Genomic DNA, 25151 nt, shown 5'->3' on the forward strand with positions numbered 1-25151 from the left:
CCTCCCTACAATGCCTGGGCATGCCCCTGATGAGGCAGCAAATGTTCTCCAAAGGAATCTCCTCCAAGACCTGGATTAAAGTATCAAACAACTCCTGGACAGTCTGCGGTGCAACCGATGGTGGATGGAATGAGACATGATGTCCCAGATGCGCTCGATTGGATTCAGGTCTGGGGAACAGGCAGGCCAGTCTATATCATCAATGCCTCCATTATGCAGCAACTGCTGACACACTTGAGCCATATGAGGCCTAGCATTGTCATGCATCAGAAGCCCAGGGCACACTGCAGCTGCATACAGTATGTCCCACAAAGGGTCTGAGGATCTCATACCGGTAACTAATGGTAGTCAGGGTACCTCTGGATAGCACTTGGAGGGGTGTACGGCCCTCCCAAGAAATGCCTCTCAACACCATTACTGACCCACTGTCAAACTGGTCATGCTGAAGGATGTTTCAGGCAGCAGAACGTTCTCCACGGCATCTTCAAACTCTGTTATATTGGTCACGTGTTCAGTGTCAATGCTCTCATCTGTGAAGTTCACAGGGTCAATCGCCCTGCATGGTGTTGGGCTGTAAGCACAACACCCAGTTGTGGATGTTGTGCCCTGATACCATCCTCATGGAGACTGTTTCTGACAGTTTGAGCAGACACATGGATATTAGTGGCCTGCTGGAAGTAATTTTGCAGGTTCTCTAGCATTGACTCCTCCTGTTCCTCTTTGCACAAAGGAGGTGGTAGTGGTCCTGCTGCTGTATTGTTGCCCTCCTACGGCCTCCTCCATGTCTCCTGGTATCTGCTCCATGCTCTGGACACTGTGATGACAGACACAGCTAACCTTCTTGCCACAGCTCACATTGATGTGCCATCCTGGATGAGCTGTACTACCTGAGCAACTTCTGTGGGTTGTAGACACCACCTTATGCTACTTCTAGGCGTGAGAGCAATGACAAAACGCAGAAGTGACCAAAACAACAGCCAAAAAGATGAGAACAGAGAAATGGTCTGTGGTCACCATCTGCAGAACTTATAGGGGGTGTCTTGCTAATTACCTATCATGTCTACCTGTTGTCTGTTCCAATTGCACAACACTCAGATAAATTGATTCACAATCAGTGCTGCTTCATAACTGGAAAGGATGATTTCATAGAAGTGTGATTCAATTGGAGTTACATTGGGTTGTCGAAATGTACTCTTTATTTTTTTGAGCAGTGTTTATTTTATTTTCCATCTAAATAGCTTGATTATTATGTCATAATAATTATTAAAAGTTGAATGTCACCATTTTACTACAGGAAATATATCACAAACATGAGCCATGTATGATGAGTGAGTCTGACTTGTGGAGTCAGGAAAATTGAGGAGTCTGAGGTATGGCTTAGTAACTCCACAGTACTGTGTAATGGGCGTGTCTGACCATACAGGGACATGGTCTGATCATACCACATCTCTGGGCCGGAAAGTATACAGGCATTTCCGCCCAGGATCGCAAATTATTCTTCTTTTGAGGTAAAACATTTCCCTGCATATTTAAAAAAATAAATAAAAAATTGTAACCTCAAAAAACGATCTATGATTCCCTGCTGTAATATATGTATACTGAAACCCTGTTTATCACTTATAGTTTACATTTACTTTCTTTCCTTACAGGTATTCTATAATACTATGGGTTTGTGATTAACACTCGTGCATTTTACTTGTACGACTGCTCTAGTCCACCTTCATAAGCTCTCTATGGTTCTTTAATTGGGTATGTAATTCTCCTATGGGCTCTATTTAAATACTACATTGATATTTGCAATTTTTTTACTTTCCTTTCTGCCCATATTTTTGGTGTTTTGTTTTCATGATATTAATTGTATAGTAAAAATGACCAGACAGTACTATTCTCCATGTCAGTGCAAGTACACCAGACTTGTAGTTTGTACTTTTATTAATTTTTATTGAAAGAGAACCTTTTACTGGATTCTTTAACTGGTGCCACTAAACTGATTCTAGATCATCTTTTATCTTTTTTTTTCTCTGTGCCCCTCCATTCTAAAGTAATTCCCCCAAGACAAAGTTGCAATTTTTCCCTTCATTCATCTAGGCGTATACCACAAAGCCATGTCCACAAAAAAAATTCTGTGTTGTACACCCAGTTGGTTGAAAGAGAAATTGCACCTTTTATTACCAGGTGGGGGAGGGTGCCTGTCTTTGGAATAATGTTCCAGAACCCATGAAGTATTGCGAATTAGAGAAGGTATTCATGCATTTTATTGCATGTAATAAGTGTTGTGAATAACATCAAAGAAGGTGCTGTTCCCGGGAGTGTTTATGGGCTCCCTCTAGTGGCTAGTGCTGGTAGTCAATCTGATTCTGCTCAGACAGGTGCTGAAGATGATTGCTGTTTTAGTAAGCCTATGGAGTCCAGCCTGGGGGGATATAGGAGGGCAGTCTCTGTCTAACCTTTGCTGGTGATAATTGTTTCTGCTCCATATGAAGATGTCCTGAAGTGTGTCCACCAGCCTTTTGGCTTTTTGCCTTTCCCTGTAATTTCTGTTTTTGCTTTTTTCTGCTCCTTTTTGGATTCTCCAGGAATGATTTCTACAGCGTTTTTTCCATTCCTTTGCATCGGTTTTTGTTCCCATGTCATCCTGAGTCTGCAGCTATGCCTGATAAGTATTTTGTTGTTTTTTTTCCTGAGATTTGTTTTGTTCTCATGCATACAGTTAGGTCCAGAAATATTTGGACAGTGACACAATTTTCGCGAGTTGGGCTCTGCATGCCACCACATTGGATTTGAAATGAAACGTCTACAACAGAATTCAAGTGCAGATTGTAACGTTTAATTTGAAGGTTTGAACAAAAATATCTGATAGAAATTGTAGGAATTGTACACATTTCTTTACAAACACTCCACATTTTAGGAGGTCAAAAGTAATTGGACAAATAAACCAAACCCAAACAAAATATTTTTATTTTCAATATTTTGTTGCGAATCCTTTGGAGGCAATCACTGCCTTAAGTCTGGAACCCATGGACATCACCAAACGCTGGGTTTCCTCCTTCTTAATGCTTTGCCAGGCCTTTACAGCCGCAGCCTTCAGGTCTTGCTTGTTTGTGGGTCTTTCCGTCTTAAGTCTGGATTTGAGCAAGTGAAATGCATGCTCAATTGGGTTAAGATCTGGTGATTGACTTGGCCATTGCAGAATGTTCCACTTTTTTGCACTCATGAACTCCTGGGTAGCTTTGGCTGTATGCTTGGGGTCATTGTCCATCTGTACTATGAAGCGCCGTCCGATCAACTTTGCGGCATTTGACTGAATCTGGGCTGAAAGTATATCCCGGTACTTCAGAATTCATCCGGCTACTCTTGTCTGCTGTTATGTCATCAATAAACACAAGTGACCCAGTGCCATTGAAAGCCATGCATGCCCATGCCATCACATTGCCTATACCATGTTTTATGGAGGATGTGGTGTGCCTTGGATCATGTGCCGTTCCCTTTCTTCTCCAAACTTTTTTCTTCCCATAATTCTGGTACAGGTTGGTCTTTGTCTCATCTGTCCATAGAATACTTTTCCAGAACTGAGCTGGCTTCATGAGGTGTTTTTCAGCAAATTTAACTCTGGCCTGTCTATTTTTGGAATTGATGAATGGTTTGCATCTAGATGTGAACCCTTTGTATTTACTTTCATGGAGTCTTCTCTTTACTGTTGACTTAGAGACAGATACACCTACTTCACTGAGTGTGTTCTGGACTTCAGTTGATGTTGTGAACGGGTTCTTCTTCACCAAAGAAAGTATGCGGCGATCATCCACCACTGTTGTCATCCGTGGACGCCCAGGCCTTTTTGAGTTCCCAAGCTCACCAGTCAATTCCTTTTTTCTCAGAATGTACCCGACTGTTGATTTTGCTACTCCAAGCATGTTTGCTATCTCTCTGATGGATTTTTTCTTTTTTTTCAGCCTCAGGATGTTCTGCTTCACCTCAATTGAGAGTTCCTTAGACCGCATGTTGTCTGGTCACAGCAACAGCTTCCAAATGCAAAACCACACACCTGTTATCAACCCCAGACCTTTTAACTACTTCATTGATTACAGGTTAACGAGGGAGACGCCTTCAGAGTTAATTGCAGCTCTTAGAGTCCCTTGTCCAATTACTTTTGGTCCCTTGAAAAAGAGGAGGCTATGCATTACAGAGCTATGATTAATAAACCCTTTCTCCGATTTGGATGTGAAAACTCTCATTGCAGCTGGGAGTGTGCACTTTCAGCCCATATTATATATATAATTGTATTTCTGAACATGTTTTTGTAAACAGCTAAAATAACAAAACTTGTGTCACTGTCCAAATATTTCTGGACCTAACTGTATTTTTGTCCTTTTGTTTGCAGTTAATGGGAACGGTGCAATCTCAGAGGGAGTTTCTGCTTAATCTATGTCTCTTTCTAAATCAGAGTTTGAGAGAAGCTATAGTAGGAGAGAAAAGGCGCAATAGGGTCTTACCCGATTTACAGGGCAGAGGGAAAGGGTTAAAACACACTCACCTGGCTGGGTTGTGCCAGTCACAACCCCTTAGAGAACGTGGATGAGTGCTTTAGTGGTTCAGCAGCGGCCCCGTGTCTGAGCAAAGGATATCAAAGTGTAGACTGGAGGAAAAACGGGTTTAAAAACCGCGCTAGGAAACCACGAGCAAGGATGTAAATGAATATTTTTCTTTTATTTAGATAATTCCAACGCGTTTCGGAGACCCAACTGTCTCCTTCCTCAGGGAAAAAGAATCTTACAGTCATTGACTGTAAGATTCTTTTTCCCTGAGGAAGGAGACAGATGGGTCTCCGAAACGCGTTGGAATTATCTAAATAAAAGAAAAATATTCATTTACATCCTTGCTCGTGGTTTCCTAGCGCGGTTTTTAAACCCGTTTTTCCTCCAGTCTACACTTTGATATCCTTAAATCAGAGTTTGAGAATATTCCATTTTTGTTTCTTGCTGGTGAATGAGTGCTCTCCCTGTACTATTTTTGGAGGACAATTTATTTCATGCAAGAAAGGGAGTTTTACTTTATGTCTGATCAGGAGCTTTTGTAATTTTGTATCTCATGTGTTTTCTTGTAGTTAAGATCTTTTCTATTTTTGCATTTTCTATTAAATGTACTTGCACACGAGTTCCTGATATAGTGCATTGAAGATCGTGTGATGTTTAAGGGAATTTTGGATTATTAGGTGTTGGTGTTTTTCAGGGTTTTTACTGACTGCAACCAGCAATCTATCCTATACTTTTGTATCTAGCTAGCAGGGCCTCACTTTGCTTAAACTCTATATCCATCTGTGTGTTGTTTTTTTTCTTACATCACCATCATTATATGTTGGGGGCTTTTGACTTTTCTTTGGGGCTGCTCTGAGGTCACTGTTATGCTGGAAATCGCAGGCATGACTCCTCTTCAATGCTCTTACTGTGGGAAGGAGGTTGTTAGCCAAAATCTCACCATACGTGATGTGACATTGTGAAACAGCCCCCATTGTTCATGGCTAGAAATATGTACCTGGTTAAATATGCAGATGACAAGCCCCTGTACCAGCTCACCAGCATGGTTTAGATGTACAGTGGGTATGGAAAGTATTCAGACCCCTTTAAATTTCTCACTCTGCTTCATTGCAGCCATTTGGTAAATACAAAAAATTCTTTTTTTGCTTATTAATGTACACCTTAAAGGGGTCTGAATACTTTCCGTAGGCACTTCACAGCAGTTTGGCACCAAAATACTTGACACTGAGGCAGGACCTGTAGTTATTTTAGGTAGGCATAGTTACTAGGTCAGGCAACAGTTACTGCAACAATCACTGTTTGGGACCACCGTTCGCAGTGCTACATCACCTATCTCCTTGCCATAGAGGATTCTGTGTTGATCTTACACCTAGGTGTTGCCAAGGCCTCTCACGGATTTTACGCCAAATCTGAGCTCATCCAGGAGAGACTTGTAAATAACAATACAAGTACATTGCTATTTGTTCAGTGCTATTTGTTCCCATTGTTATACTCAGTTTACAGCTAAGCAGATGTTGCATATAATAATTCGTTTAGTCATTCTAAGAGAATCTGACGAAAGGTCTTCCATTAATGTTCACTGTAGTTATATTGGGGCAGGGAAATATTTAGTTGAGGATTAGAGTGAATTTATTGTAAGTTTGTAAAGTGTTGTGCTGTGTGTGTGGTGGCTCATATAATACATCCATTCAAATGTTTCAGGTTAAAGGTTATTATCCAGTCACGTCTATAGGTAATGTATAGTGAATATACTGTACAGTCATGGCCAAAAGTTTTGAGAATGACACCAAAATTATATTTTTACATGATCTGTTACCCTCTGGTTTTTAATTGTGTTTGTCTGATGTTTACATCACATACAGAAATATAATTGCAATTATATTATTAGTACAAAAAGGTTATATTGACAGAATGAGTTAATGCAGCAAGTCAATATTTGCAGTGTTGACGCTTCTTCTTCAGGACCTCTGCAATTCTCCCTGGCATGCTCTCAATCAACTTCTGGACCAAATCCTGACTGATAGCTGTCCATTCTTGCATAAGCAATGCTTGCATTTTGCCAGAATTTGTTGGTTTTTGTTTGTCCACCCGTCTCTTGATGATTGCCCACAAGTTCTCAATGGGATTAAGATCTGGGGAGTTTCCAGGCCATGGACCCAAAATCTCTATGTTTTGTTCCATGAGCCATTTAGTGATCACCTTTGCTTTATGGCAAGGTGCTCCATCATGCTGGAAAAGGCATTGTTGGACGCCAAACTGCTCTTGGACAGTTGGGAGAAGTTGCTCTTGGAGGACATTCTGGTACCATTCTTTATTCATGGCTGTGTTTTTAGGCAAGACTGTGAGTGAGCCAATTCCCTTGGCTGAGAAGCAACCCCACACATGAATCGTTTCAGGATGCTTAACAGTTGGCATGAGACAAGACTTGTGGTAGCGCTCACCTCTTCTTCTCCTAATAAGCTGTTTTCCAGATGTCCCAAACAATCGAAAGGGGATTCATCTGAGAAAATGACTTTACCCCAGTCCTCAGCAGTCCACTCCCTGTACCTTTTGCAGAATATCAGTCGGTCCCTGATGTTTTTTCTGGAGAGAAGTGGCTTCTTTGCTGCCCTCCTTGAAACCAGGCCTTGCTCAAAGAGTCTCCGCCTCACAGTGCGTGCAGAAGTACTCACACCAGCCTTCTGCCATTGCTGAGCTAGCTCGGCACTGCTGGTAGTCCGATCCCGCAGCTGAAACAGTTTTAAGATACGGTCCCGGCGTTTGCTGGTCCTTTTTCGGCGCCCTGGAGCCTTTTTGGCAACAATGGAAGCTCTCTCCTTGAAGTTCTTGATGATGCGATAGATTGTCGACTGAGGTGCAATCTTTGTAGCTGCGATACTCCTCCCTGTTAGGCCATTTTTGTGCAGAGCAATGATGGCTGCACGTGTTTCTTTAGAGATAACCATGATTAACTGAAGAGAAAACAATGATACCAAGCGCCAGCCTCCTTTTAAAGTGTTCAGAGGTGTCATTCTTACTTAATCATGACTGATTGATCGCCAGCCCTGTCCTCATCAACACCCACACCTGTGTTAATGGAACAATCACTAAAACAATGTTAGCTGCTCCTTTTATGGCAGGAATGCAATGATGTTGAAATGTGTTTTGGGGGTTAAAGTTCATTTTCTTAGCCAATATTGACTTTGCAAGTAATTGCTGTTAAGCTGATCACTCTTTATGACATTCTGGAGTATATGCAAATTGCCATTAGAAAAACTTAAGCAGTAGACTTTGTAAAAATTAATATTTGTAGCATTCTCAAAACTTTTGGCCATGACTGTAGTTGACACACATTGTAGAGCGCCACGCTGGACAGCACAAGGGTCTCAACCTCTTTGCTGAGTGTTTGTGGATTTTACTTGAGTGTTTTCACCTATTCTGGTTATATATTTGCACAAATTGAAGTAAAGTACTTTTGTTGGTTAATCTAGTTTTGAAGCGGTTTATTTCACGTTCATGACTTATAGTGCAGTCGTCCTGTCCCCTTTGCAGGAAAGCACTCCCAAAGTATGACTTTTCCACCATCACACATGGTTAGGATGGTGGTCTTGGGGGGGGTTTGCTCATCCTTCTTCATCCAAACACGGTGAGTGGAGTTGATGCTAAAAAGTTCTATTTTGGTCTCATCTGACCACATGCTTCCTCTGGATCATCCAGATGGTCATTGGCAAACTTCAAAAGGGCCTGAACATGTGCTGGCATGAGCAGGGTGACCGAGCATGCCCTGAAGGATATTAATCCACGACAGCGTTGTGTGTTAATAACTGTAATCTTTGAGACTGTAGTCTCAGCTCTCGAGGTCATTGTACAGGGCCTTCCGTTTAGTTCTGGGCTGATTCCGGACCTCCAAGAATCATCTAGAGCCTGTCCCGGGGCCTGCGGGGATACTTGTCGCCGGGCCGGTGAAGGATCGGGGGATGTCACGGGTGGCCTGCCCGGGTTCGTAGCCCAGAATGGATGCAGAATGGGATGGAAAGGATGAGGGTAGTAGTGGATGACGGTGAGGATGGTGATGGTTTCGTGACACCAACCGCAGTACATGGCCAGGGGATTAGCCACCGCTGTTGTCATTGTCCTCCGGGGCGAATGGTAGTAGCAGCAAAGATAGTTTAGCTCCCCGCAGGTAGAGCGGGCCTCGGGCCGGATGATGAGAGGAGTAGTAGTGGCAGTGGTCGTTGATGCTGAATCGCGGGGCGACTGCAATAATAGGCTCACACAGTCTCTGCAGTTCCAGGTGGCTTTACTCACTGTTCCAATGCTATCCCAGAGCACCGGTCACCGCCGTGATAGGCCCCGGTTGATCCCAGATCTGTTAAGAGGTCGGACCAGGTACAGTGGTCGGTAGGCCCTTCCCACTTGCGCCCATTGGACCCCCGGCACTTGCATATGGGACGGGAGACAACAATTGAAGAACTGGGGTCCCCATGTCCTGAAGCTCTTGGGGACCCCAGTTCTTCAATTGTTGTCTCCCGTCCCATATGCAAGTGCCGGGGGTCCGCAATGGGGCCTGTCATGGAACGTGACCCCCAGACCCTATGGGGCACTGAGCTCCAGTACCTGTGGTGGCCAGGGGGACCTGCAATCCCCCTGTCCTGTAGATTTTGGTGATGCGAGTTGAAGTACATTTCACCCTAGGATTCTGTACCCTACTCTGCACCAGTCCCAAGGGAGCAATTAAGCTCTCTCCTCTGCGACCGTATTGACTCCTGTGTCCCACCAGAGTCACTGGTAAAGCCATCTACTCTCTTCCTCTCCTGCTAGAGAACCCCTAACTGTTGTGTTGGCTCCTAACTCCCTCTGGTGGCTGCTCCTCCCCCGGTTCCCTGTCACTAGTGGGTGGCAGCCCCCCCCCCCCCCCCAAGTTTAGTGACTGCCTTAAGACTCAACCCTAGCCCGGTCCCCATTGGTGAGAGCAATCTGGTTGTGTGTGTGGTTTGTATGTAGTGAAACCAGTACCAACCTCCTCTGGATCCATGATAAGTACCACACCTTAAGTGAGCTGCAGTACCCTGTGGCGACTGAGGCCTCAGGGGCACCACATTCCCCCACAGCACATTGCAGCTCAGGAGTGCTGCCAGCAAACAAACTTAGTACACCGCAATGTTAGTATGCAATAAACAGGTAAACATTCTTCCCTTTATGGGAGGCACCATCACATTAACGTTGCAAATATGTTAACTCCGTACAGTTCAATGTTTCAACATGGTAATCAAAGCATTTTTCAAGTACTGGTCATTAGCAGCATAATGACTTCAGCATTAATAAACTTGTTCAAGAAATCATCAACATTATAAAACTGGTTCAAATATCAGGCATTTAAAATGTTCTTGTCAGCATTATAAAACTTGTTAACATATCAAACAGGTAAAACGTCCTTACTATGCCACGATAAAAAAGGATGGAAAACGACAGAGTCCTTTTGTGACACCCATCGGTGCACCGCTCCCAGTTTATAGGCATTCTCTTCAGTATTGTGAGAGCACGATTCACCCTAATTCTGGTAGGGTGCACAACTGGAGCAACTATATACAAATCAGTTCCGACCAATCCTGTGGCCCGGTTGTCCATCAAACGCAAAAATCAACCGAACAAAAATAAAATGCAAATCAGATCAAACGCAGTTACTGGGGCTAGGGGAACTCCTGACCAGCTAGTCTCAGGAAGCTCTCCCCCAGGTTCTGGGTACACTTGTCCTGCTTTCCTAGTGGAAAGTGCACCTGGCGAGAAGTGGGGACTGGTTCACAATGTACTTCTGGAGTGGGTTCCGATGCTGCAGCAGCCTCCAGGCGACACAGTCCCATGTCCAGGACATACCAGCCCCACTCTCCCCTGTGCCGGGTGTATGTCACCTTGTCTCCCGGGTACAAATTTTGGCCTGGATGACCCTTATAGAGGCAGGATTCCACAACTCGGCGGGGCACAAAGACCTCCTTGGCCAGTCCCTCCTCCAAGATGAAGCCCCGCCCCAAGTTGAACCGGGTGACAATGCCCACCTGTAGCAGTCCCCAGGCCGATGGATTGGCCTTCCGGAGCCACTTATTGGCCGCCAGGTTACGAGCCTCTGTCTCCGCCATCCGGTTCTGGCACTGCCGGTGCTTGGCAGCCAGCTGGGCAATGGTGGCCTGGCAAACAGTCCACAGGTGGTTTCCCTCATCGCCTGGTATGGCGGTGGGGTACTCCAAGATGGCATGGCACCCCCCAAGGTTATTCCATGGAGGGCACCTTCCAGCTCACCAGGCAGAGTCTCAATCCCTGGCCCCGGGTCAGAGGTAGCCAGGATAAAGGCAGCTGGGTCTTCCGCTGTCTGCGCACAGTCGGCTGTGGGGTTGGCAATGAGGTCTTCAGTCGCCTGGGAGTCGGTAGCCGGGTCTTCAGCTGCCTGGGAGTCGGCAGCAGGGTCAGGTGGATCTCCAACTGGGGGTTGTTGGTGGTTTGGTGGGGACTGAAGGATATTACCGATGGCAAGGGTGACCAGGATCCCTGCTTCCTCCGCTACAGGCTCTTCCTCCTCCAGGATTTGCGGCTCCCGTTCTTCATGAGCCTGCATGGCTCCCGCCACCCCCGTCATGGACGCCTCCCACTCATGGATGGCGTCCAATTGCACCCTCCGCAGCATCTGACTCATCTGAGCCACCTCCGCTTCCATCTCCCTGGCGCTCCAGAGGAGAGGGCGCACCGGTGTTGCCCCGTGACGGCCAGTATTCGCCATTTCTGACACCCTGCTCTTCAGGTTGTCCCGGTACGTCTGCACTGCTTGTATTCCAAGATCCGACTCTCCTGATGTTAGTTACGTTTTTCCTTGCATGGGAGGGAGCGGGCCTCGACTTTCCTGCCACTCTCCCCACCAACCCACGAAGGGCGGGCATTCTTTACCACTTGTTGTACTGCATTGACCACCATGTTCCAACTTTTCAGTCTTTAAGCATTCAGTCTATAAGGCACACAGTACCCGTTTTAGCCTGGACACGTTATCCTGTTCGTGACACCAAGTGGAGCACCCCACAGGGCCTGCGGGGATACTCGTCGCTGAGCCCCGTTGAAGGGTCAAGGGATGTCATGGGTGGCCTGCCCGATTTCGTGACCCCGGAAGGGATGCAGGATGGGATGGAGAGGATGAGGGTAGTAGTGAATGACGGTGAAGAGGGTGATGGTTTTGTGACGCCACCTGCGGTATGCGGCCAGAGGATTAGCCGCCGCTGCCCTCCGGGGCGGATGGCAGTAGCAGCAACGATGGTCCTGCTCCCCGCAGCTGGAGCGGGCCCCAGGGTGGCTGATGAGAGGAGTAGTAGTGGCAGTGGCCATTGGCGCTAAAGCATGGGGCGACAGCGATGGCAATAACAGGCTCACACAGTCTCTGTGGTTCCAGGTGTTCTTTACTCACTGTTCCAATGCTGTCCGAGTCACCGCCGTGATGGGTCCCAGTTAATCCCGGATCCGTTAGAGGTCGGGCCCGATACAGTGGTCAGTAGGCCCTTCCCGCTTGCGCCTGTTGTGGTGGATCCCCTTATACTGAAGCTCTTGGGAACCCCGGTTCTTGAATTGTTGTTTCCCGTCCCCTATGCAGGTGCCGTGGGTCCGGAATGGGGCCTGTCTTGGAACGCGACCCCACACCATATGGGGCACTGAGCTCCGGGAACTGCGGTGGCCCTGTCTTGCAGATTCTGGTGATGCAAGTTGAAATACATTTCCCCCTAGGATTCTGTACCCTGCTGATGTGCCAATAATTATTGCCTTCTCTCTAAGCTGCTTGCCTATTGTCCTGTAGCACATCCCAGCCTTGTGTAGTCTACAATTTTGCCCCTGGTGTCTTTAGACATCACTTTGGTCCATGGTAGAGATGTTGAAATGTGATTGAGTGTGTGGATAGGTGTCTTTTATACAGGTAAAGAGTTCAAACAGGTGCAATTAATACAGGTAATCAGTAGAAGGACTTCTTATTTTTTTCCATTAACAGGTCTATGAGAGAAAGAATTCTTGGTGGTTGGTAGGTGATCAAGTATTTATTTCAATGCAATAAAATGCAAACAAATTTAAAAAAAATGTGATTTTCTGTATTTCTTGGGGCATTTGGTCTGTCTTGTTTTCTATGGTGTTTACCATATGGGTTAATTAACTATATGTTTTGATAGACTGGAATTTTACAGATGTGGCAAAACCCAATTTTTTTATTTTTTCATTCTTTATGGTAGAAAATCGGGGCAATATGAAATTTTATATATATATATATATATATATATATATATATATATATATATATATATATATATATATATATATATGGTATTTTTTAAATTTATTTTTATTCACCTTAAGTGACTTGAACCTGCAATCATCTGATTGATTGTACTACATACTGCATTAGCAAATATTTAACTATACAGTGAAATCGTAGTCTCCTCTATAACCTAAGCTGTGGCTGAGCTTCATAGGAGTTCCAAAATGGCCTCTGGTTACCAATGCGACCCATTAGCGCAACGTGGGCGGAGGAGGTGGTCAATGAGCCAATGCCCATATGAGCACCAGCAGCTGAATCATTTAAACGTTGCTTGACAGTGGCATTTAAATGTTAATCAGAAAACCCACTGCTGAAAGAAAGACACAGATGCCCCCCAATTCACCTTTTGTGCCTCCCTTATTTCCTCATAGACTGTAAACTTATGAGCAGGGCCCTCACTCCTCCTGGTAACTGAATTTTGTTACCCTATAATGTCTGATATTGTCTGTACATGTCCCCTCTGAATTTCAGAGCACTATATTGGCACTATATAAATAACAAAAATAATAATAATAATAATAATAATAATATTATTATTAATATTATTATTATTATTAAAGCTCTGGAGGATAGATTTGTTCAACTGCCTTAGGTCTGTGGGTACTCAGCAGGGCCGCCATCAGGACATTACTACTGTGACTGGTGTACTGAGCCCTGTAAAGAGGGAGGGGGCCCGGCCAAGCTTGGGGTAATTATTTAGCTGTATTAAACCCAAGGCCGACAAGGCCCCCCACTTCACCGGGCTCCAGTCACAGCCGCAGCAGAGGCGCCCAGCAGTGTGGCTTCGGCTACTATAGATCGATAATTTGCATGCGATGGGGCAGAGCATCCAAATTAGCCATATGTTGGACGAACTGGAGATCGGGTCGTGGAGGAGGGGGGCTTGGGTAGGGGAGATGTGCGTCAGAGGTCGGACCCGGTGAGCAGAAGCACACAGGGGGGCCCGGACACGCTGGCAGCCCAGGCCCCTCCTCTTTCATTCTTCTACTCACCGGGCTCCAGTGCCCTATGTAGAGGAGGCAGGCGGGCGCAGCTGGCGGGAGAGTGTCTGATGCGGGGGTCAACGGTGTCTACCAGCAGCTGCCTGGGAGTCGAATGCTCTCTGAGCCGCTGTCAAGCTGACCACAGCTCACAGAATCTGCAGCTCTGGGTCCCAGAAGTCACCGTACGCCAGTACAATCCCTGACCGGGTGACGTCAGCATTGTGAGCCGTTCAGCTAATCACGCTGCTAACGTCACTTGGCACCGCGAACAGAGCTGGTGGAAAGTGCTCCAATGGAGCTGAAGACACCAAGATTGATTGTAATTAGGGGACGGGGGGAGAAGGTGTGAATGTGGAGCAAACAGGGCCATTTGAGAACCCAGAATGGGGAGCAAGGGAGTTATAAGTGCACACACAGTATGGGATCCGAATGGAGGAGGAGTATGGGGATCCATGGGTTAAATTTAAAGACAGTACTGGGAGCATGATGGTAGGATGGGTGCGGTTACAGTATAAAAAAGTGGAGGATTGGTGCAAAAACCGTATGGGAAGTGAGGGGGATGGGTGCAGACAGTATGAAAAGTGAGGGGGGATGAGTGTGAACACATTATAAAATGTGAGGGGAGGATGGGTGCAGACAGTATAAAATGTGAGGGGGGGGGGATGGGTGCAGACACAGTATGAAAAGTGAGGGAGGATGAGTGTGAACACAGTATGAAAAGTGAGGGGGGGATGGGTGAGAGAGGGGATGGGTGCAGCCAAAGTATGCAGAGAGGGAGGATGGGTGCAGACAGTATGGGAATTGAGGGGGGATGGGTGCGGACACAGTATGAGGAGGGGAATGGTGCTGTCATAGTATAGGAAGCAAGGAGGTGATGACTATGGAGGTTGTTATATGACCGTATGGGATGAGAAAAATTGCACATAATAAAAAGACTGGGTAGGGTGGAGAGTAGTGTGACGAGAGGGTCCAATATGGAAAGGAGAGGGCAGTGTGGAGGGCACGTACCATAAGAGGGACTGTGTGCGTCATGTTTTGTGTAGGGAACACAGTGAGGGTTAATTATTTATTCAGGAGCGCAGTTATTTTTATTCAGGTACATTATAATGACACTTATTTTTCAGGCATCGTGTTGGGATGTGCTGCAGAAAAGTAGAGAAGACGGAAGTCTGCAGAGACGAGCTGTGACCATGAAAATTCATCATAGCATTTGGACAAGATAAAGAAAAGAAAAAGAACGACTTTTCAGAGACAAGGTCATCTATAAAAGGTACCTGGATGTACAGTGGGTACAGCAAGTATTCAGACCCCTTTAAATTTTTCACTCTGTTTCAATGCAGCCATTTGCTAAATTCAAAAAAGTTCATTTTTTTCTCATTATTGTACACTCTGACCCATCTTGGCAGAAAAATAAAATGTAGAATTTTTTTCAAATTTATTAAAACAAGAAAAACTGAAATATCACATGGTCATAAGTATTCAGACCCTTTGCTCAGACACTCATATTTAAGTCACATGCTGTCCATTTCCTTGTGATCCTCCTTGAGATGGTTCTACTCCTTCATTGGAGTCCAGCTGTGTTTAGTTAAACTGATAGGACTTGATTTGGAAAGGTACACACCTGTCTATATAAGAGCTCACAGGGCATGTCAGACCAAATGAGAATCATGAGGTCAAAGGAACTGCCCAAGGAGCTCAGACAGAATTGTGGCAAGGCACAGATCTGGCCAAGGTTACAAAAGAATTTCTGCAGTACTCAAGGTTCCTAGGAGCACAGTGGCCTCCATAATCCTTAAAGGGAACCTGTCAGGTGCAATATGCACCCAAAACCACGAGCACCTCTGGGTGTATATTGCTAATCCCTGCCTAACAGTCCCTGTATACGCTAGAACACATAAAGAGATCCTTAGAAAAAGTATTTCTAAAGCTCTTATATCGCATGCTAATGAGCGAGGGCAGTAGCCCCAAGGGTGTTTCTTCCCTTGCTAGTCGCCCCTATTAGCAGATTAGTACGTCCCTAGTACGTACATAATGAATGGTAGTGTCAGAGGATGATCTCACTCACCTCTCCACTGCCATTGCCGCTTGATGCTCGATTTTGGCTCAGTGCGCATGACCCCGGAGTTTCTGTCATGCGCACTACTTCAGTTTGAAGCCGGGACGTGTACGCCTGGCTTCATAATGCGCATGACCCAAACTCTGGGGTCATGCGCACTGAGGCGAAATCCCCATAAGAAACGATGGCGGCAGAGAGGTGAGTGCAACCATCCTTTGACGCTACCATTCATTAGCATGTTAGCACGCCCACAGGGACGTACTAACATGCTAATAGAGGTGACTAGCAAGGGAAGCACACCCTTGGGGCTACTGCCTTCCAACAAGACAATGACCCTAAGCACACAGCTAAAATAACAAAGTAGTGGCTTCAGAACAACTCTCTGACCATTCTTGACCGGCCCAGCCAGAGACCTGACCTAAACCCAATTGAGTATCCCTGGAGAGACCTGAAAATGGCTGTCCACCAATGTTCACCATCCAACCTGACGGAACTGGAGAGGCTCTGCAAGGAAGAATCCCCAAATCCAGGATCCCAAGAAGACTCATGGCTGTACTAGCTCAAAAGGGAGGGTGTTTCTACTCAATACTGAGGAAAGGGTCTGAATACTTATGACCATATGATATTTCAGTTTTTCTTGTTTAATACATTTGAAAAAAATTCTACATTTCTGTTTTTTTCTGTCAAGATGGGGGATGGGGTGCAGAGTGTACATTACGGAGGAAAAAAATTAACTTTTTTGAATTTACCAAATGGCTGCAATGAAACAGAGTGAAAAATGTAAAGTGGTCTGAATACTTTCCATACCCACTGTAAATGTTTATTTGCGATACTGACCAATTCTCATCAGTACTGTGGTTCCTGTATGGTCTGATAAGGAGTGATAACTTCAACTCCCAGTATCTTCTTACCATTATTAAGAACGTACTGGAAGTTCTAGGATGATGCAATAAATATATATACTGGGCTGACCTGACATTACAATTGATGAACTGTGTACCGATTCTTGTGATGTATTCCTGTACTGATGAGGGTTTTGATGCAGTTTCTGTACTGATAGGGGTTATATGGATGTATTTCTGTATTGCTGGTAGTTCTGATGATGAATTTCTTTAATGATAAGAATTTTGATGCTTTGTTTCTGCACCTATAGTGGTTCTGGTGATGTATTTCTGTACTGATGGGCATTTTAATTCTTTGTTTCTGTACCTATGGTGGTTCTGGTGATGTATTTCTGTACCTATAGTGGTTCTGGTGATGTATTTCTGTACTGATGGGCATTTTAATTCTTTGTTTCTGTACCTATGGTGGTTCTGGTGATGTATTTCTGTACCTCTGGTGGATCTTGGTTGATGTATTCCTGTGCAGTTATAAATCCTGATCCTGTACAAATGTAACAGTTCAGAACTTGGAAGATTACATTATACAGGGCTGTGTTAATATAGTTTTGTGCCATCTGACAATTTAAGGGTTATTATGTTTTTTTTTTAATGTTAGGAGCATTAATGGGGTTGTCCCACATTTATCATGTGTCTGCACTTACTCTGTCACTCTATGGGACTACAGACTTCTGAGTTCTCACAGTGCGCACACTGCACGCTGGCAGTATTCTCTGTTGGTGACAGTGGGAGGTCACAAAACCACAAGTATGCGATTTACAGAGATGTGATCACGTGCTGACTAGACATGCGTGGCCTTGATCACTGAAACTGAATTGCGTGAGGCCGGGCATATCTAGTCAGAATAAGGCCAGAAGTAAACAAATCGCATACTTGTGCTCATATGACCGTCCACTCTTGCCACTAGCAAGGGAGAAACCTAAGGCCAGAATCACACTTGCTAGTGCCTCGCATGTAACTCGCGCGAGTCTCTCATTCAATCACACGGCATGGCCGCACACTATGCATACAGGAGCGTCTGACCTGCATAGAGATACATGCAACCGACCCGCTCCTGTCAGGGGAGTGTGCGGCCATGCCGGGTGATTCAATGAGAGACTCGCATGAGTTACACGCGAGGCACTAGCAAGTGTGATTCTGGCCTAAAAGTGTGCATTGCAAGTGCTGTGAGAATGCAGAAGCCTGCAGTCACCTCATCTCAAACCTGCACAAGCCCTTCAATTATAAAATTAAGCCCTGTAGCATGCCCCATCCTAACAGCGGGTAATATACTCACTGTCAGGATTCAGCTCTGCGTTTGGTTCCAGCAGTCATCACATGGCCACTCCACTCATATGTGATTTTCATACTTACAGTCATCTGATAATTAGCTTTTCTTCTTACCGCTCTCTTTTTCACTGAAAATTGAAAGAATTAGGAAAAGCAGCTCGGTATCACATAACTCTAAGTATGAAAATGGTCACATGATGTCTACTCAGGCCGTGGGAGGGGGGGAGGGGGGGGTGCAGATTGGAGTTTTTCCAGAGTGGACAGTGGGACTCTGGAAGGTTTGAGGGTTGGAGGCGGAGATGGGCAGACATGGGGTTGGGGGTGGAGGTTGGGCGGAGTCTCAAGGGGGCCCGAAAATTTTGCCAGTATAGTGCCCTGAAATTCCTAGTGGCGGCCCTGGTGCTCGGTACAAAAAAAAAAAAAAATGTACTCCAGTATTTAAGTATTTCTGGCACACCATAAAAGTCATGATTATTGTATACGTGCTCAATAATGCAATATATACACACATTTTCATACCCATTTTTTGTATGTTCTCCTTATGATATTTCTTCTGTGTAGAGATACCTTCAAAAAAGCGGATTACAGCTGAAACATTTAAGGAATTCAACACCAATGTATAAGGGTCACAAAATGAAGGCATAATAAAGCAAGAATACAAGAATCACTTCACTATTTTTATGGTTTACCAGAGATACTTAAATACTGGTCTAGCCAACATGCACGGCAGGTGAACGGAGCACATCTAAGCCCCCTGGACATAACCGCACCCCAGAGTAGCTATATAGCACTATGCATTAAAGGGTTAACGATGCAAAAAAAAAAAAAAAAAAATTATATTCTAAATTTTGCGATTTATGTTTAGTGAAACTTTTTTTCTATATTTTTTTACATTACTACCCATCTTGGTCTTTATAGATTCAAAAATCTTTACTAAATTTTAGCAAGGAATGGAAGGCCTCCCATATGATGAGAGATTGGAAAAGAGAGTTTATTTAGCTTAGAAAATAAGATGTCTCAGAGAAGATCTCATTTATGGGCTGCACGGTGGCTCAGTGGTTAGCACTGCAGTCTTGTGGTGGCTCAGTGGTTAGCACTGCAGTCTTGTGGTGGCTCAGTGGTTAGCACTTCAGTCTTGTGGTGGCTCAGTGGTTAGCACTCAGACTTGCAGCGCTGAGGTCCTGGGTTCAAATCCCACCAAGGACACTATCTGCAAGGAGTTTGTGTGTTCTCCCCGTGTTTGCGTGGGTTTCCTCCGAGTTTCTCTGGTTTCCCCCACACTACGAAGACATACAGACAGGGACTATAGATTGTGAGCCCCAATGGGGACAGCATTGCCAATGTATGTAAAGCGCTGTGGAATTAATAGCGCTATATAAATGAATCAATATTATCATCTATATATATAAGAGCCATTGTGATTACTCGCTAATCCCGCCCCCCGTCCATTACACACTCGCACATTACACACACAGCACTGCTACATCCACACTCTAAATCCCTCCTCACCCCAGATAAACTTCACCTCATCCAGCACCATGACAACCAGCACAGCAGAGTCCTCCATACCTGAGGAACTGATCATGTGACCCCTGACTCCTCCCCTCCATGTGCAGTGTGGTGTCAGTGATTAACCTGTCAAAATGATTAACCCTTACACTGCTAGCCTGCTGGGAAAGCCGCCAATATTCAAGGCTGCAGTGGAGTGCCACAGTGATTATGCCTTACACCCCCAGCTGTATATAGCTAGCTGTATACAGATCGGGGGGCTGTGTACCCTTTGGGGGGGGGTGAAGGAGAGCTGTGTACCCTTTGGGGGGGGGTGAAGGAGAGCTGTATACCCTTGGGGGGGGCTGTATACCCTTGGGGGGGAGAAAAGCTGTATACCCTTGGGGGTGGGGGGCTGTATACCCTTGGGGGGGAGAATAGCTGTATACCCTTGGGGGTGGGGGGGCTGTATACCCTTGGGGTGGAGAGGGGAAGTTGTATACCCTTGGGGGAAAGTTGTATACCCACAGCAGAGTCCAGGAGTCCAGCATACACTGAGGACCTGATCGTAATGGGCATGCCGAGCATTAGCTGGCTGGAAACAGCCAGCAAATACATGTGTGGTCAATATAAAGGACTGGCATATGACTTATTCCTTCCAAAGACAATACGAAGGACCAGGGGGCACTCACTGCGAGTGAAAGAAAAGTGATTCCGGCAGCTAAATAGGAAAGGGTTCTTTACAGTTAGAGCAGTCAGATAGTGGAATGCCCTACCACAAGAGGTAGTAATGGCAGATACTAGAACGGCTTTTAAAAGGCTGGATGATTTCCTCAGTACACACAACATTGTCAGTTATAAATGTTTTAGTGACAAAATGTATAATCGGTGGAGGATAAATTGAGCTAGATGGACCAGGGTCCTTGTTAAACCTATGTAACACATCGGTTTCCTATTACAGCCTGATACAGGCTGGACTTCTTAGATGTCCTAGCATGGCAGACATATGTGGGAAGGAGCTTTGGTAGGTCCCTGGCTGCCATGGAAATCTATTGGCATGCTATGATCGTGTCATATTGGGCATGGGACACTATCCACTGTTACTAACTAGTGATGAGCATCAGGGTGCTCGGATAAACTCATTACTCGATCGAGTATTGCGGGTGCTCGAGTGCCATGCTAGAGTCCCAGCCTCACAAGTTATGCACCTGTTAGACGGCCAATCAACATGTGGCTACTGGTATTACTATGATGGAGTCATCCAGTCTTTTATAGGACCTGGTGCCGCAATGCTCGGCACACTCTCCTCTGGAGGCAGTTCAGGGACAGTTGATCTAGAAGAGAGATCTTAGATTAGAGCAGACTTTGTACACTGCACCCTTTCTTGTGGCACCAAAGTGTCCCACCAATTTTTGATAATCAGCCAAGGTAAAGCAGACAGCTAATAATATCAGGCTAGGAAGGTCCATGGTTATTGGACCCTTTCCAGCCTAAAAATACTAGCCTGCAACCAACCCAGACATGGTACATCACATTAGATGCGCCAATTCTTTTGCTATAATAACTAAGCCCTGCCTGATTGCTCTGGTGCAGTGGCAAATCAGGAGAATGGTTTAAAGCCCTAGTGTTAGTAATGGAGAAGTGTCTATCACTTCCATTGCTAACGCAGTAAGTAAGAAAAAAAAAACAAAACAACTCCTTGATTATTGCCCTGGTTCATCAATTTATTTAAATAAATAAATGAAACCCTATGAAGGTCCGAAGTAGTCCACGAAATCCGATGTAGTCCACAAATGGGAACCTGAAAGACAAAAAGGACAAGTAAAGAATAAAAAACCACTGTCCTTCGGTCACCATTAAAAAAATCCCTGCAACTCTGACGTAGTCCATGGCATTACAAAGAGTTCCCCTGAATCTGTGATGACGTCAGTAATGTTACAGCTCATCACCGCTCTCGCCAAGTCAGATTCAGGACAGCGCGAGACCTGGAATGTCTGATGAGTGGTGACGTGACTAAGATACTGACATCACCCTGATCAGACATTCCGGATCTCGTGCTGCTGTGTGTGACCCGGCGAGAGCGGTGATGAGTGGTAAGATTAGTGACGTCACCACCGCTTGTCACAGTCGCCGGGTAATGCAGAGCGCCGCCTGACCGGGAGTTTAACCTATGAAGAGTCGTTCCCGGAACAAGGCTGTAAAGGTTGTACTACAGAATCTGTGGATATCGTGGGAATGCCAAGTACTATGTCGGAGCTGCGGGGATTTTTTTTTTTTTTTAATAAAAAAAAAAAATAAATGAAATTGGTGAACGAGGGACAGTCTTGTTTTTATGTCTTTCAGGTTTCCATTTGTGGACTAAGGCCGGTTTCACACATCCGGCTTTTTGCCGTTTTGCCGGATGCGGCGCTCTCCCGTACAGTTAATACAGTACAGTGACAGTGCAACAAGCGCCGGTCACATGCTGTCATGTGACCGGCGCATGTGACCCGGAAGTTACAGCGCTGTCATTGTACTGTATTAACTGTACAGGAGAGCGCCGCATCCAGCAAAACGGCAAAAAGCCGGATGTGTGAAACCGGCCTAAGTCGGATTCAGTGTACTACTTCAGGTCTTCGTGTTTTGTTTTAATAAATTGGTGAACAGAGTCAGGGGGTGTTTTTTTAAAATAAAAATATTTGTGTGTCTTTCGTTTAACTTACTGGCCTAGTAACGGGGGTGCCTGATAGACTCCTCAACTACTAACACCAGGACTTGATGCCAGCTAACATCAAACGCAAAAACCATTACCCCGATTACCATCGCACCACGGCAATTAGGAACAGTGCAGGTGAAGCACTACAACTGGTACATCTCATAGGATGCCCCACTTCTGGGACAGCTTCAGACTAGTATTCTTAATCGGGCTTTACATGCTACGATATATCTAACGAGATGTTGGCGGGGTCACGTTGTAAGTGACGCACATCCGGCATCGTTAGTGATATCTTAGCGTGTGACAGCTATGAACGAGCAGAAATACTCACCTTCTCGTTCATCGCTGACACGTCGCTCATTTTCTAAAAATCGAATGTCCGGTTGTTCATTGTTCCTGAGGCAGCACACACCGCTCCGTGTGACACCTTGGAAACTATGAACTGCAGCTTACCTGCAGAAGGAAGGAGGTGGGCAGGATGTTACATCCCGCTCATCTCCGCCCCTCCGCTTCTATTGGGCGGCCGCTGTGTGATGTCGCTGTGACGCCGAACGTCCCTCCCCCTTCAGGAAGTGGATGTTCGCCGCACACAGCGAAGTCGTTTGGAGGGTAAGTACATGTGAAGGGGGGTTACAGCATTGTGCGACACGGTCAAGACATTGCCCGTGCCGCACAAACGATGGGGGCGGGTGCGATTGCAAATGCGATCGCACGAGAAATTGCAGCATGTGAAGCAGCCTTTAGGCTGGGAAGGCCCCAATAACTATGGACCTTCCCAGCCTAATAATATCAGTCCACAGCTATCACCTTTACCTTTTCTGGTAATCAAAAATATAGGGGACCCCCATAGCTTTTTTTTTTGTATTCATTTATTTAATCATCAAAAGCTGTCCAATAAGCTACAAAGGGTGCAATTATATGTTTACATGTCTGTCTCCATCTATAATATCGATCTCTAATATCTAAAGATTCATTTGTGTCCAAAAACGCAAGTGAAAACATGGCCTAATATTCTGAAAACCTTGTTCCCAGCAGCGACCTGGAAGTCAGGGACGCATCCAGGCGTCTTCCCCATTCCATTTGAGATTGGATTCCATTTATATCAGTGACTTTCCTGCTTCCACAACTCTGCTGTAAGGGTCTTCCATTATACTCTGTACTCGAGCCGGTCCAAGCAACTGCTCATTTCAACGTCTGAGCACTCAAGCATTTCAGTGCTCGGTCATCACTATTTGTAACCTCTTAAAATCTGATAACGGAATGCAAAACATCTCCGGGTGCCAGTGTGAACTCAGTCTTACCCAGAGGCCTCTTACCTCCCCAGTTAGCAGGTGGATGATGTCCAAGGTGAGGTTTAATAGAATTTCAGTCATGGGATTCTTGTCTGCTGCCATTAGCAAGGAATTGTGATCTATACAGGATTCTTCCCAAACGCCAGAATAATATCACATGGCCCGATACACCACTCTGCAGCTAAAAGCGATGAAAGCCAATATAGGGACACAAGTCCAGGAGCAGACATGCCCAAGCCCCAGAAGCGATCGTTATACCTTACTCTCCGTGTCGTTCTACACTGCTGATTCTTAACGCCAGACACAAACCATCGGCAGGTGTCGTAGTGTTTCTGGAAGAAAGAAGCAGGTTCTTTATGCATATAAAAAGACATTTCACATACTTAATAAAAGCAAAGTAAGTATGCAAAATATTGGCTTTACTTTTAATTTGATACATTTATTTTAGCCTTTTGCAGCCCAGATGTGGTCATAGGGAAAATAATACTGTACATCAGGGATTCCAAACCTGTAGCTGGCGGGTCTATGATGTGTGGCTCACGGATGACTGCCGGTTAGGTGCACCATCACCACACAGCTATGAGGAGCAGCTCTAAGTGATGACTTACCAGCAGCCCTGCAGAGAAGAGCAGATCTGGAGGCACATGTACTGTGCTGGATGCCAAAATACCTAATGGGGTAAGGTGGGAGGCCCTGGAATCAGGTATACTACTTCAGTGTGATTTCTATAGGGCAGCTTTGTCTCTGATCATAATGGTGTCACAACTACGGGGGAAGCAGGAGCTGAATGTCCATCTGAGTGGGGGATCTCTGCAGGTGGCTTGTGACCCTCTCTCAGACTGACATGTAGGGACCACTGCGCTACATAATGCGAGAGGTTGTCTCACAATTAAAGGGCATCTGTCTCCAGGTTTTTGCTGCGTCATCTGATGGCAACATAAAGTCACCAGAGACCCAGATTGTCCTAGTTTACACTTACTGGGCTTCTTGCTGTAGTTTGTTACAGTTTGCCACACTACTATTCCTCTGGATGATGAACTGATGCTCAAATGCTTTGCAGTACTGTACATTCATGAGCGCCCCTCACTGTTGATTGACAGCTTTCTGTCTATATAGTGTATAAAAAGAAAGATAGCACTTAGCACCGTAGTTATCAAAACTACAGCAAGACACTTCATAAGTAGCATTAAGGCCCCGTCACACGCGACGATATATCATGTGATCGCATAAGCGATTGCACCCGCCCCCGTTGTTTGTGCGTCACAGCCAATTTGTTGCCCGTGTCCCACAATGTTGTAACCCCCCGTCACACGTACTTACCTCCCGGACGATGTCGCTGTGGGCGGTGAACATCCTCTTCCTGAAGGGGGTGGTTCGTTCGGCGTCACAGCGTCGTCACACAGCGGCCAGCCAATAGAAGTGGAGGGGCAAAGATGAGTGGGACGTAACATCCCGCCCACCTCCTTCCTTCAGCAGTGTCAGTGGCCGCAGGTAAGCTGTGTTCGTTGTTCCCGGGGTGTCACATGTAGCGATGTGTGCTGCCACGGGAATGACGAACAACCGGCGCGCAGAAGGAGGAACGACATTATGGAAATGAACGACGTGTCAACGAGCAACGATAAG

The 25151-nt window shown here is 45.6% G+C and overlaps 1 protein-coding gene across 5 annotated transcripts in view; it reads right to left on the reverse strand.

Annotated features, from left to right (window-relative positions):
* Positions 1-25151, reverse strand: part of LOC142311142 (uncharacterized) — a 70713-nt gene that overhangs the window by 30669 nt on the left and 14893 nt on the right. For 2 of the 5 annotated variants that reach the window (XM_075349295.1, XM_075349294.1), the window contains exon 2: positions 23553-23860. In XM_075349295.1, the coding sequence (XP_075205410.1) occupies positions 23553-23630 (78 nt within the window). In that variant the 5' untranslated portion in view covers positions 23631-23860. Of the gene's footprint in view, positions 1-23552; positions 23861-23965; positions 24126-24507; positions 24633-25151 lie in introns of those variants that run through there. The other 3 variants (XM_075349296.1, XM_075349297.1, XM_075349293.1) reach the window with 3 other exon arrangements.

The sequence above is a fragment of the Anomaloglossus baeobatrachus genome, chromosome 5 (genome assembly GCF_048569485.1).
Source record: "Anomaloglossus baeobatrachus isolate aAnoBae1 chromosome 5, aAnoBae1.hap1, whole genome shotgun sequence".
Classification (NCBI taxonomy): Eukaryota; Metazoa; Chordata; class Amphibia; order Anura; family Aromobatidae; genus Anomaloglossus; species Anomaloglossus baeobatrachus.